The sequence below is a fragment of the Lissotriton helveticus genome, chromosome 5_1 (genome assembly GCF_964261635.1).
Source record: "Lissotriton helveticus chromosome 5_1, aLisHel1.1, whole genome shotgun sequence".
In the NCBI taxonomy this organism is placed as follows: domain Eukaryota; kingdom Metazoa; phylum Chordata; class Amphibia; order Caudata; family Salamandridae; genus Lissotriton; species Lissotriton helveticus.
In genome coordinates this window covers 1,644,839,742-1,644,854,913 of record NC_136065.1, presented here as the reverse complement: position 1 = coordinate 1,644,854,913, position 15,172 = coordinate 1,644,839,742, and the positions used below count along the sequence as shown (strand labels likewise).

General features: G+C 44.2%; 1 protein-coding gene across 5 annotated transcripts in view; it reads right to left on the bottom strand.

Annotated features, from left to right (window-relative positions):
• ABHD4 (abhydrolase domain containing 4, N-acyl phospholipase B) overlaps window positions 1-15,172 on the bottom strand; it is a 73,026-nt gene that overhangs the window by 41,186 nt on the left and 16,668 nt on the right. For all 5 annotated transcript variants that reach the window (XM_078644858.1, XM_078644860.1, XM_078644863.1 and 2 more), the window contains 2 exons: window positions 14,806-14,894; window positions 3,889-4,261 (listed from right to left, as the gene is read on the bottom strand). In XM_078644858.1, the coding sequence (XP_078500984.1) occupies window positions 3,889-4,261; window positions 14,806-14,894 (462 nt within the window). The remainder of the gene's footprint in view (window positions 1-3,888; window positions 4,262-14,805; window positions 14,895-15,172) is intronic.

The following is a 15,172-nucleotide window of genomic DNA, read 5'->3' as shown; positions in this document are numbered from 1 at the left end:
ACATGTATGCATATTATGTATGATTTAGTACGCCGTCTCAATAGATCAGACATGAAAACACCTGGCCTATCCAACTGAAGTGATGGACAGTCATGACCAAATCCCATTCCTGGGCCTGCTGCAATGCTCTACTGAACATCGAGCAAAAAGGTAATAGCCAGTCTGCTCAGATAGAGCCGATAGAGCTAGTACAAAAATACCTTAATCACTCCAGTTCCTAATTTCTTTCACAGGATAAACGGACCATAAAATGTAATGATGATCTGGTGCACTAGTAAAGGACAGCATGCACCCAAGACTGATTTGCATATGGCCAAGTCTGAACTGGGGTGGCGTGGTGAGCAGAATAACTATGGATTAAACCCAGATCTGTGACGGTCGGTGAATGTTTTGCCAATGTGCAACATTCCGTCCATCATCTTGTGTGTTTTGCTGTTCGCCCTACGTGGGAAGGGTATGCCCAGACGTGTGTCCAGAGCTCACTACGCCACTGGAGTCAAGCTATCCTGGCTGATGACGGCTGATAGCCAGAAACCGGTCCTAGGATGCTTGATTCCGATCCAGGGAAGACATGGCTTGGCAGTTCAGGCTGGACTGTTCCCATGAGGCACAGGGTCACGGCTGATTTGCATATGCCCATGTGGCTTGGTGAGCAGAATAACGATGGATTAAACCCAGATCTGCGACTGGGGGTGAATGTTTTGCCAATGTGCAACATTCCGTCCATCATCTTGTGTGTTTTGCAGCATGCACCCAAGCCATCTAGGTAAATGGTACTCCCCGCTTCTTTCTGTCCTATTTGAGACCCCTGGATGCTGGCCTTCTGATTCGGAGTGCCCTGGGCTCTGCTCTGGGCAGGCCCAGGTCTAGGTCTATGTTGAAAAACACCCACTGATATGTTGAACAGTGAAAACACACACACACATATTAGGGTACACTATGTGTTAGGGTACACCTATGATTGACATGACCTACCCTCTAACAGCCTTATTCATCAACTGGCCGTTTTGCGAGCCCCTAATAGCGATTCATAGTGAATCGCTATTAAGGACTCGCAAAACGGTATTCATGTAGGAATTGCTAAATAAATAGCGATTCCTACACATTCCTTATTTGCGAGTAGCAAATTGCCAATCGCAAATAAGGAATAACTCCCCATTCATTCCTATGGGCCTTTTTATGAATGGGGAGTATTCCTTATTTGCGATTAGCAATTTGCTACTCGCAAATAAGATAGCGATTTAAAGGGTGCCAGGGGTGTCCAAAGGACACCCTGTAGCACCCCTTAAATGCAAATTGAAACAGGTGTTGCGCACACACATGTCCAAAGGACATGTGTGTGTGCAACATGCAACTTAGAAAAATGCCTTTAAAAGCATTTTTCTAAGTTTTTGCTATTTACCGAGAGGCCTGACCTCTCGGTAAATAGCGGCCCAAAATTGCATTTTCGCAATTTTAAAATGCTTCATGAATTGCATTTAAGGAATCTCAAATAGAGATTCCTTAAATTCAATTCTTCGCAAATGTGCGAATTCTTAAATAGCGAATTTTGCATTTGGGATGATGAATCCCAAATGCAAAAATTGCACTCGCAAAAGGCAAGATTCTGATAATCTTGCCCTTTGCGAGTGCAATTTAGCTTGATGAATCAGGCAGCAAGTCCCTAGTAGATAATGGGGCGAGGGGATTAAAACGACCTTTAAGTCCCTAGTATATAAAAGAGCATGGAAGTTGAGGCCAGGAGCCTTTGTTGCACTTGCATGTGTGCACTGCTGCGAGCCTGGGTTCATTTTAGAAGCAGCCCTGTGTTGCAGTACTGCTTTTAAATTTAAATCATACCCAAACTCGACCTTGGTGGTAATGGCACTTAAGTGATCAACTATAATATTTTCACTTTAGCTACCACCAGGGTCTGGGGGTATCCCCTAGGTGTCCCAAGGGTGAGGGGGGTCATGTCATTATAAGGAGGGACCCTATAAAAGATGTTTTATAAGCCCTGGGATGGAGAAATTGCACATTTAACTTTCTCCATTGTAGTAAAGGGTCGCCCAAACTTGACTTTGGTGCTAGGAACACTGTGGGGTAAGGATCTACCCTATTTTTCAAATTCGGGACCCCTAAAGTCTTCCCTAGGTATCCAAGGTGTGGGGGGGGGGGGCATGTAACTTTAACCTCTTGTGTGCCCATGACGAGCTGAGCTCGTCATGCAGCATGGTGGCGCTATGCTGATGACGAGCTGAGCTCTTCATGACAGTTACGGCTCCTGCTGTGCTGGGCGTTCCATTGGAATGGGCGTGGTCAGCTTGTCATGAGCACAGCGCCACCGTGCTGCATGACGAGCCGAGCTCGTCATGAGCACTGCGGCGCCGCGCGCATCCCCCCCCCCCCCCCGCACCGCGGGGGAATTAGCCCTGCGGCGAAGGGGATAAACAGGGCCTTTATAAAATGTTTTATATGAACATGTGACGGAGAAATTGGCCAGTTTATTTTCCCTCATTTTAGATGCCTATCCCCATAGGATAACACTGCAATATTTTATAAACACAAAACTATCTTTAGGATTTAAATCAAAATAATATTCAAGGACTTAGAAGAAAAGTTTCGAAGTACAAATCTAAATTTCAACCCAAAGTTTGACTTTGTCTTGCTCAAGTGCAACAAGATATTCTAAAGTGCCGCGATGGGTTTCTAAGTGCTATATAGTGTTAAATCTTTAAAAATTCATAACTCCAGTTCCTTACGTTCGATTTTTGCTACGTTGGTGTCATTTTAAAGATATAAACATTTCTTATTTTTATAAATTGGTGTGGGATTCTTATTGTGCATTGCATCTTAATTATTCACGGATTATTTTTGTTTTAAATGCTTTACATACCGGTCTTCAAAGTTAAGCCTGCCTTCTCGTAGCCAAGATAACCAGGGTTGAGCATGGGAATAATTTATTGAGACTTGTACTGAGCCCTGCACTGTGTTAGTGGCCTTATTGCCAGTGGAATACACATATTTACCACTACTAATAACCCATTTTCCAACAGATATTAAAACTACATACGTTCAGAATCAGCTTCAGATACCGATGTTGAGCACCTTTCCTGACACATATCATACCCCACATAAACTAAACTTCAAATGGGTGTCACGAATCAACGGAGGGCCCTTTGTAGTAGTGCTGTGAGCCTTAAGTGCTATATAAAGACAACAGGAAGACCTACTCATCATAAAAACACATTCACTACCGTAAAAGAGAAATGAACACTGTCATGTCCCTGTTTACCTCACATTAATGTACAGTCGCCTGCATTACCACAAGTTTTATAAATCTGATCAACGTAATAGATCTCATGATTAGACTAGAACAGAGGTTCTTAACCTGTGGTTCGGGGACCCGTGGGGTCTGCGAAGCCTTCTCGGGGGATCCCCCTGACTGACTGCTTAGTCGGGGTCCCAGACTACCAATAATGAGTCAGTGGGAGCCCCGGATGCCATGTTCTCACCTGTTGGGGAGAGGATGTAGCCTGACAGCTAGAGCAGTCGACCTTGAAGCTGGGGAATCGAGTTAGAGTCTGGGCAAAGACGTTCAACATCCTGTAATTCTGGGCAAATCACTTAATCTCCCAGTGCAAAAATTAATGTGTTAATCTGTAACGAAACTGGTGCTCATGTAAAGCGCTCTGATACCTTATATCTTTGGGTCTAGTTTGCGCTATATAAAACTCTAAAGAAAAAAGAAAAAGATTCAGTGAGGATCCCTGGGTTCCAGTATTGATTAAGTGGGGGTCCATGGAAGCCAAAAGTTTAAGAACAACTGGACTAGAACATAACCAGCCAGGCTTTATCTGCTTCAAATATCAAATATCTGACCTGAGATCACCTCCTTGCCCATCTTACCTATCTGGATACTTGATGGTGTAAGCAGTGGCCAGGAAGCCTCCCATGCTGTGCCCCAAGAGGATCATGCTCTTGATGCCCATCGCTTCTCGCCACTTCTCAATTGATGCAACAAACTCATCTTCGGCTCCTTCAGGATCCTGGGGAAATTTTGGCCGGGAACTACGACCAAATCCTAGCAGGTCAAAGGCATGAAGAGTGCGTTGAGAGCCGAGAGAATCCAAATTCTGGATCCACAGGCCCACTCCCCCACCGAAGCCATGCAGCATTACCAGAGGGGTCTTCTTGTTCTGCTCAGGACTCAGAGTGACTGTCCATATCTTGTTCTGATCCGGAAGGGAGACAAAGCGGGATGAAAACTTGTTCTGGATACCTACAGAGAGGGGGAGGAAAAGGGCAGAATGAGCACATGAGAACGAGAGACAAGGGAAACAAGAATTGGAAATGCAATAGGTCTCGCATTTGTTCGAGTTGGAGCTATTGGCATAGTTAATGGCAATGTCTTTTACTTATGTGTTATGGAGTGTATGTATGTGGTGTGTAGTGGAATTACGTGGGTTCGTTTGGATTAGTTAGTTTTTTATTTGATTGGCATTGAATTGTGTGCAGTGGCGTGTATTTGTGCAGTGGAATTATGTGGCATTGTGTGCTGTGGCATTATGTCGATAGTAATTATATGGTATTGAATATACTGGAATTATGTGGAATGGGACTGTGTTATGGAGTGTAATTATATGGAATGGTATTTTGTGTTGTGGAGTCGTATGTAATGGAGTGTAATTATGCGGTGTACTGTTGAGTTTTATGGTATGTTGTGGAATTGTGTGGTGTGGTATGTTGTGGAATTGTGTGGTGTGGATTGGATGTATGTGGTGTGTTGTGTAATTGTATTATGTGGTTTGGTGTGGAATTAGGTGGTGTGGATTGACAAGGTGTGGAGTTGAAGTGTGGGTTTCTTGGAATTGGGTTGATAGCTTTGCATTTCTGTTGACGAAAAAGAACAAATAGGTATGAGCTAAGATCTAGATATGTGTCTTTGGACGTTACTTTTTTTTTTTTTTTTTTTTTTTTTTTTTTTAATCAGAGCTATCAGTGCTATTGGTGTTGTAAATGTATTTTACCTGGACTGGATGAATGTGGTGTGCAGTGGAATTAAGTGGGTTGGATTGGAATTGTTAGCTGTGGAATTGTGTGCTGTGGAGTGGTTTTGCGTAATGTAATTATGTGGCATGGTGTGCAGTTCTATTATGTGGATAATAATTATTTGTTTTAAAGCATTGGAATTATGTGGAGTGGGATTGTGTGATGGAGTGTAATTAGTTTGAATGGTATTTTGCGTTGTGGGGTGTTATGTAGTAGAGTTTAATGGGTGGAGCACTGTTGAATTTTGTGGTATGATGTTGAAATATGTGTTGTGAATTAGATATATGTGGTGTGGAACTGCAGGCTCCCCAGTGCTGCAGTTACACCGGTAGGAGACACCCTAGTGCCACCAAGCCGCGGTGCATCTGTGTTGTTAATGGTATTTAAAAAATTGATTACCCCATTGACAAAGAGGCAAAACAGAGTCGGCGCTAGGACACAGCCCTGCCTTACCCCTCTGCCAACGGGGAATCTATTAGAGAGACGGGCCAACCTTCCACACCTTACCTGTGCAAAATTTTGGGTGTGTAGACGGATAATAACATCTAAAAGAGGGTGGGGGAGCCCGAGTTTGGCCAGTACCGTCCATAGTTTGCTCCGCGGAACAAGATCGAATGCCGCTCGGAGGTCGACAAAGACGATATATAGCGTGCCCCCCTCCACCCTCACAGTCTTCCAAAAAATAAGGGCCAACCTAAAAAGTTGGTCCGTAGTTGAAACCTTGCTCCTAAAGCCCGCCTGGAATGTACTCAACACTGAGTAGTCAGTCATCCAATCCTGAAGGCGGTCAAGAATCAGCCTCGCAAAAAGTTTCTGCGAAACATCAATCAGGCTGATTGGCCTGTAGTTGGCTGGGAGCAGAGGAGAGCCCTTCTTGAAGATTGGGACAATCTCTGCTCCCAGCCAAGTACTGGGGACCGCCATTCCTGCAAGAATTGCATTAAAAACAATTAACAAGTATGGAGCCCAGATCATGGGTTGGTGTTTAAATAAATCACCCGGAATTTTGTCTAATACGGGGGCTTTCCCTGATGGCTGTTTTGCTATTGCAGCAATAACCTCACCCAAAGAGAACTGCAGAGGGTCAGGTTCTTCCACATTTAAGGGACAGACATTTGGACTACCCAGCAGCGAAGAATGTTCCAGTGGTACGCAGGCATGCTGCTTCGGCGGACCCGGGGCGGCCTCTTCACAGAGCCTCCCAGGCCGCAGCCGCAATATTGGCCTCAACTGCCTGAGTCGGCTCTGATGAGCCTGTTTTCACAATTTGCCAAAATTTACGGGTGTCTTTTGTCTGGAGGGTGATCAACATGTTTTCCCAATTTGTGTGGTCCCAAGCCGCCTTCGCGTTGTGAATGGCTTGCTTTAGGTCAGCCCTCCTTAACCTGATTGTCCCAGGGTCCCTAGAATGCTTCAGCACCGCAATCAGTTTGCCCTTTGCCTCCCTACAGGCTGAATTGTACCATGACTGCCTTTGTGCCCTGCGGCGCCCTTTCCCCACACTGGGTTCAGGAGATCCACAAGGGTTCCCACCAGATCCTTATGAAGATTGCCCAACTTCCGGAAAAGATCTTCGGAATGGGGATGATTTATAATAGTCTCCATAGATTCTAATGTAGGGAGTATCCTCTCGTAGAGCTCCGAGATATGGGCAGGATTGTCTAAGAGTTTGGTCCAACGAGCTCTACGCCTATCATTTGTTAGGGTTAGGTTGTCCTTTGATGTCGGTTGATCCGACTGGTCAATCGTGAGTTCAGATGGCAGAGCCAGGGAGAGAGTCAAAGCATTATGGTCACTCTCACTTCTTGGTACCACATCAAAGGTCAAAACCCTGCTCCAGTCCAGGGTCTGGACCAAGATGTAATCCAAATATGACTCGTGGCCGACCCTATTGAAGGTCGGTTTGGAGGGAATATCCTTCCCACATCTACCATTACAGGCCCTCAAGGAATTACTACGGGTAAATGCCAAAATTTGTGTCGCTAAGGGCGACCATGATTTTGCTGGGGGACCCACCAATTGAGGAATTCCCCACTGATCATCCTCTTCCCCAAGAGCTCCCTCCAGTGTCAGGGTAAGCGGCTCAAACTGACAGTTGAAGTCACCTCCTACCACGATCATAGCACCCTTTGAGAGATGTGGGAAGAATACAGAGAGCTCCTCGAAGGTGGGAGATGGTTTTGTAAGTCCTACCGGTCTAGAATATACATTAATCAGTGCAAGTTTTATATGATTGGGCCATTCCAGTAGTACGCACTGGACATCCAATGAGTTAGTGTTGAGGGCCCTAGCCTTGCAGCCCAAATTGGATGCCACCCAAATACAGAGCCCCCCCAGAGTGCCGTCCTCTCCCCTCCCATTTAGCTGGGATGGTAAAGCTCGCATATCCCAAGCGCCATTTATCCTCCCGTGCCCATGTCTCCTGGAACATGCAAACCTCTTGGGTGTCGATAAAGGACACCCAATCAGGGGTATCTAGTTTACTCTGTAGTCCCGCTACGTTCCAGGAGAGAATAGACAGACTTGAGGTGCACCCGCTTAGAACCGGGGCATGATCAGATGGGGGAGACACAGAAATGGGTGTCAGGTCATGGGATGGATTGTTGGGGTAAGTTCTCCCGCCTGGCACACCAGTAGACAGTGGATTTATTTGGGCACCTGTATACTGATCATGCTGTAAACTTAAATCGCAGGTGTCCAAGCCCGAAAAGACATCAAACCTATTTGTGATCTCCAGGGGTGTGAACGGTCTCAAGTGATCCATTCTACCGTTGGGGTCACTCTTTGGGCGAACTGGTATTGTGTTCCACCCAAATGGGTCAGCAGCATGGTGAAAGTATGGAATTTGGGGCAGGTAGCCAGGAGTATAGGGCAGTTGGGGTGCACTGTGGATAGGTAGCTGTCCACCAGTATAAGTAAGAGGGAACAACGGAGATCTCGGATAAAAATAGGTCAAGGGGCGTGGAGTGATGGAATTACTGCCCCCACCCTGGGACCAATTTAGAATGTAGTTGACTGCTCGGGGGTCCCTAAAATTTATAACAACAAGATCACCATCAATGTCCTTAACCCTACTACCCAACCATGAGAGTCGTCTTACATGCACAATCTCCCCATTGATGTTATGCGTGAGTGGTCGATACTGGGCTAGCCAGTGCATAATTTTATTTTTGAGCTGGAAGTACCCCTCCCTCTTATTATCGGGTAGGGTGGGCACTACCGTCAAGACAACCACATATGGGGCAGCTTCCGGAGGCAGTTCGGTTTGTTGGACTCTCTGGGGCGGTCTTGTAGATCTGAGCACACACAGGCATGCACAACAGGGAAGCGGGAGGGCAACAAAGAACAGAGATGGGGTAGAGAGGTACAAGAGGGAACCCACTCTTAAACATATGGGATGCTGAACATATGGAGTGCTGAGTGCATTGAAACACAAAATCCCAGAAGCGAGCACAATCAACAATGGGAGCATTGTAGGATTAGTGGGAAGCAAAAATTGCAACAACCACAAAAAGCATCAGCAAACAAGCAGATACTATCAAAATGAAACATCAGTTCACTAAATGAGAAATCAGCACAAGTACAACATTAAATTACATTAATGAATCCGGAACATGTAGAGGGAAAGAAGCAGGCCCATGAGTCAAGCAACTCCCAGAGGTAGCACTGAATACAAATTCAACCAGATTAGCATAATGCAACAGTAATAAACAATGCTGAAAGTGAATCCATGTTGAAACAATTTAAAAACAGCATGAAACAAAATCCAGTAGAGTGCAACCCCCAGTAGAAAACTAGGAGAGAAGCAGCCCCCCCCCCCCAAAAGTACTGATCCTTGCGGTCTCCTCTCTCCTCTGCCATGAATGCAATTCTTGCGCCACACTTTGAGAAGATAAATTTCAGCCAGACTAACCAGTTCTTTGTATCTGGCCACGCTCTATTGCATTTGGTCTGAACTTGTGACTTTCACCCGGTAAAGTACGACCAGATGAGCATGTGTGGTGGTTCATGCTTTTAGGTGCTGTTGCTACCTGAAACATTTTTATTGCATATCTCCGGATCTACTGAATGGACATTTATCATCTGCTCTCGTTTTATTTAATTAAAATACTCTCTATGTTTCTAAATTGGTGAGTTTTTTCTTGTGTTTTCACTTTATTACTATTTGTGTACTGCATACGTACTTTACATGGAGCCTACAAGTTATGCCTGACTGTTTTGGTACCAAGCTACCCGAGGGTATTACATGTTAATTTAGTGACTTGTGCAGTTCGCCCTGACAAGGATTGTGGTAGTTGCTATAGTAGGGTTTTCAGCCTCCCATCCAAGTATTCCCCCAAACAATAACCCACGGTCTGACAATGTGTATAATCAGAGCCCCTGATGAACTCTAGATGTATTTGGTTGGCATCATCCCAAAATGACATTAATTAGCAAATCATGTTCGATTAGATCAGGTTCCCAATTATAATTGTTTTTTCATTTTGGATAACTAACATAGGTTTTAATTGATCCCATCTACATACCCATCTTGTTATTATTGTGTGCGGAGAGCACAAGTCACCAGCAAAAAGGGTTGGTGCTGGGCTCCATGGATTCCACGTGTGATGGGTGCTTTTCAAGTCAGTCTGCCTAAAAACAGGTGACACATTTTCTATAAAGTCCTCCCATGCACTATCAGAAACCAGGACAGAGCAGAGTTGGTCCTCGAGCCCTAATGTGACTGCTGATAGGGCTGGCTAACTCTGGGGTGCGAAGGGGTCAATGTTGATATAGGTAACTATACCTATATAATAAGTCCTGTAGGCTGCAGTTCTAGCATTGGTAACCATTAAAAAAAGTTCATCACTGAGTTGTCCTTCTCTTTTTCAAGGGGTTCTCGTAATTTAAGGTGGAGGTGGCAGGGGGTGTTGAGATGTTTTTTTTCCTACAACGTTATGCATACGTTTGTTGTCGTTTACTCTTACATCCGTCCAGTTTGTGGTCTCTGCTTGTACTAATTTCGGACTATTGTCATTCTAAGGCATGTTTCTGTCACAATTGTCATGACATACTATTCATGTCCACTACAGCACATGTACTCTTTCCATATCTCTACAGCACCAAAGTCATTGCCTATGATTGGACCTGGCTTGCCAGGCTTAGACACTGTTTACATCATTCCCTAAGCTCTGGTTCCTGCACGGTTTATCCCCACGACTCTTTCTAAGATTCTCACAGTAATGAAAGCCCGGTTTATAGTGTTGTGGTAAGTGGAAGTATGATTTAGCAGAGTTAAGGGATGCATCAATGGTTTACCACTTGCAATACTAGTAACAAGGCATTGTGGCTGTGTAATGTCGTTTCTGTACCTTTATTTTCTTGCACACTTTTTTATTCAGGTTGTGTTATGCCTGCTATCTCTTCAGAATTGAGGCCTGCTAAAGAAATAAGATTCTATTAAAATATATAAATAACGACAACCTCCATCCTCCCAGTGTGTTTTGATTTTCAGAATAATATAGGGGAGGCACGGTTTTAAATAATGAATTACCTTTATGATGTAATATAAGGGCCTATTTTACCAATACAGTGAACGCTCTCCCGCATTTGTTCTTTGCAGTAGGAGATCATGCAGCCTCGCAGCCAAAGCCGCCTACCTTGAAATGAGAGAACCTGGTTTGAATCCCGACCTGGGCTCTGTATCCGGCGATTCTGGACCAATCACTCAATCTCGGAGTGCCTCAAAAGATGTGAATCTGTTGTAAAGCACTCTAATGCCCTCGGGCCACGTCTACACTATACACAGCTGTCAAAATATATGTTAGCAGGTACAAAGAGCACCAATGCACATAATTATAAGGGAGACCCCATTGGCTGATCTCTAAATCACACGCTTAAAACGTCAGCTGTACGCAGATCACAATATGTGGCTGCGCCACCGGCCCCTTGGCTCAAAGATAATAGTGAGGGCTTAGAATCTGCCTACAGACGCTAAAGGAAATATCCTTCGCCATATACGCCAAACTACTGGTATTGGGCTGCATATGCCTTGCGAGTCGTTTCATATGACTTGGCTACGGTTCTCTGGGTAAAAACAGTGAAGATATTTTAGATGGGTACCGACTGGCAATAATGTCTTATATTCACTTTAGCAACATCTCAATGCTTAGAATAAAACAAGATTGCCCGTTTACAGCCCAGGTATAAGGGCTTCGTCCTTTCCATAAAGGATTGCAGAAGGAAAGGTGAAGCTGCGCCACAACCCAATTCTCTAAAGTTATCAGATGATGAGGGGTGGCTCGGACACAACCAGAGCCTTGAAAGTGTAAAATAATAACTACCTACATTTGGCTCTAAAGGTAATTATTGCAGCCCCTGTCTTGGCAATTAGTAGGTATTTTGCGGATTAAAGGAAACGCTTCTGTAGCAAACAGAAAACCTCCTTGGAGGGAGGAGGGTTCATGGACCAGGGTAGATTTTTCGTATAAAATAGGCGTTTACTAGCAGATGGAATAACTAAAGAAAATTCTAACAAGACCTCAACTTTTACTCCATCATACACAGTGAAAAAGTAATGACAGTGCATATAATAAAACAATGCACGACGGGAACAGAATACACCACCAGTACAGCACATACACAGAGGTTTGGATTGTAATATGCTCTGATGCGGTGTTCCTTCAAGTCACTTTAGAGACCGAACTGAGGGGAGAAGAGAAGAGAAACTGGAGGACTTCCGCTGTCAAAGAATAGGCTGTGGCCTGGTTGCCATCCCAGCGGCTGTAGTACAAGAAAATAAACAGTTTTGGTTTGAAATGGGCCAGGCTATGCAGTGAAGTCCAGTGCAGGCTTAGTGGACCCAGTATGACCAGGAATGCCAAAGAGCGTCTTCCTCCATATTGAGGATATTCTTGGGTAGATGGTATTTTAGGACCACAACAAAAACACTATCACTGCCTGCACCTGTAAGGTTTCTGTCACCTGTGAGACAGAACTGTTATAGAAGCGTATGAAGTTGGTTAGTGTATAATTCTACCCAAGACCGCAAAGTCTGCCGTATTGTATTTTTCAACCCTACCTATTCAATGTAGGTGCTTTGTCATAATATATAACGGAGTTTTGACTTGCTATCGCAAAAAATAAACATGAAATGTGGAAGTTTAAATAAATAACATGGTAGAAGGTAGACAGTTTGAAAGTGCAGTTCTCGGTTGTCTATTTCACATATAGCCTTTTAACTTATCGCTTTATGGCAAAGCGCATTTTATGAACATTTTCTTGGGGATAACCTCCACAAGTTGCTTTGCTTGCTGACATTCAGAACAGACACCAGTCGCCACTGATTCCGTTTGCTCTGCATCTCCAATTTGCAGCGATTTCTAACCACTGCATTGTAGATAGAGGTTCATTCTTTATAAGGCTCCATATATACCTAACCCCAAGTTTGAATAAACGTTCAACAACTTGTTATTTTAAGTATCTTTTAAAATAAATTTAAACTAGCAATTGCTCAAGAAACAAAAAAATAAAGGTGTGTATGATTTTCTAAGTAAAAGCAACTGAGACTCCATACACCAAAACAAGAGGAGAAGAATTCACAGCTGCACTACTGTCGCCGCAATACTGGTTTGATTTTCATGTCACATTTTATTACCACAAAGGGAAACAAGCAATCTAATTATGTTCGATCATTAGCACCTTATAAAACCAGATCGTTCACAATGAACTATATAAAAAAATAGGGATATGAATAAAAAGACAAAAATGTTCCATGCTCACTGTGGTTTCGAACTCAATAATGATAAGTATAAGCGACGGAGCTCCATGGCGGCCACAGCAGGTACCAAGAAGGGCTCTAGATCTTTAGATCTTGATGAAAGTGTGACCACAGGTCGGGCCCCCACATGGAACTCATGGGGCATTTCTCAATAACTATCTGAGAATACGGTGTTAGAGGAAATTCTCCTCTCCCACATAGCACACCTTCGCGCGTGCGTCACATATCTGGTCTTTCAAATAAACCACTCCCTTTGCACTACTGCTAGGTCCTGAAGAAAGTCATATAATTAAAGGGAGCATGGCTGAAACATGTTGACTGTCTAGGATATTGGGGTTACCATAGAGCTCCAACAATATCCGCCTTTCGTTTTTATCTACTGCCAAGGGCCCACGCATTAAGTTATTTTTGTCCGGTGGGACCCTTAGGACAGTCCTTTTAATATCCACTCACCCGCTATCACTGCACTCTCCGCTGTATCCAGGCGTCATAACACACAGAGGTGCACTCGGCACCTTGGGTGGGACCCAATGATGAAGCATGTCACCAACTAGGTTGGTGAGGGAGGGCTTTTTTCAAAACAAAATGAGATTTCTTTTCAAGGCATACAAACGATAGATAGTGCAGCCATCTAGCTCCCTGGTGCAGCCATCCATATTGGACGAGGAGTAATTTGTAACTTTGTCATGTTCACAGCAATCATGGAACGTTAGATTGTTAGTCACGCTATGCCATTAAAAAACAAAAAGGCACAGACACCAGAAGGAAGGGCAGGGGTAAAGGAGGCACGGACAACTGGAGGGAGGGTGGTTGTAAAGAAGGCACGGACAGCTGGAGGGAGGGCGGGGTAGTAAAGAAGGCCCGGACAACAGGCAGGGTAAAGAAGGCATGGACAATGAGGCGGGTAAAGAAGGCACGGACAACGGGGCGGGTAGAGAAGGCACGGACAACAGGGCGGGTAAAGAAGGCACTGACAACGGGGCGGGTAAAGAAGGCACGGACAACGGGGCGGGTAAAGAAGGCAAGGACAATGGGCGGGTAAAGAAGGTACAGACAATGGGAGGATGGGGTTGTAAAGAAGGCACAGACCACGGAAGGGGTAGAGAAGGCATGGACAACAGGAGGGTGGGGTTGTAAAGAAGGTACCAAAGCACGTAGTGCCTGCAGTATGAGAAACTCGATAAATAAAATAGTGCTTAAAGACTAAATAACCGGTACAGTGTAACATCCGAAGTGAAAGGGCCAGTCGCATTGGGAGGTGATAAATGAAGGAGACGATACTAAGGAAGGACTAACAAGCCTATTTACGAATCACAAGCCAGCATTTGGGATGGGCAATGACACAAGCCAATGTCCACCTGACATTACAATGGCGCAATGCTTCAGCCACTGATGCCAGATTGTGACACTACTCCAGAAACCAGATGCCAAACTGAGAAATCATTCATAGCAACCAAATGTTGACTGTGGCATTACTTTAGGAACCCAAAGTCTGGAACTGTATCAAATGAAGAGCTTGATGCAACCTCTGACCTCAGAGCCAGAACTTACATAACTTCAGAAATCTGACATCAGACTGGGACATCATTACGGAAACCTTAGTTCAGTCAGTAATATCACAGCAAAAACGACACATCACTCTGTGATGTCATAGCTTATAACAGTCATCAGATAAGGATATCGCTGAAGAAAGAGAACACTAGAATAAAACATTGCTCTAAGAAGCTAGACGTGAACTTGGGTCTCAGTTTGGCTGCATTTTCATATTATGGATCAGGCTCGACACAGATCAGAACAGGATTTTCATATCGGTGAGTAATTTAATTTCAGAGAAATAGATGTAACCAGAGGCCACTGATAAATATGAATTTTTTTAAAGGTAAAATCAAATCACTTGTGTGCACAATCTTTTTAAAAGTAATAAATCCCGCCAATAAAAAACTAAAGTAATAAAGATAGGTGTTTCTGTACTTTGCCATGATTTACTCAGGGCCTTGTTGAAAATTGGCACTTACACTGCAGGATACGGGTCTCCACGGCCTTCAGTTGCGTCATGGATGTCGGGCGCCAAGCAGGCAGCCAACCGGTGAACCAACCCTGTGTCCTGCAGTAGACAGGGGAGAGAATTGATAGATATCTCAATGATCCCAACTGAAGACAGTCACGCCGCAAACACGATGCAGCTGAGCATAAGCAATTGTTAACCACTACAATTATATATTTTTTCTAAGTTTCGATAATCAAAGTAATAAATAAAAAGTTGCTTACATTCTTTCGTTTCTTGGATAAAAAAATGTAACAATAGGAGTTTTTGTCTTCCCAGCAAAACACGTATTCCCGACCAAAGACTAAATTGTCTGCAACTAGTTGTGGACGGCCTAA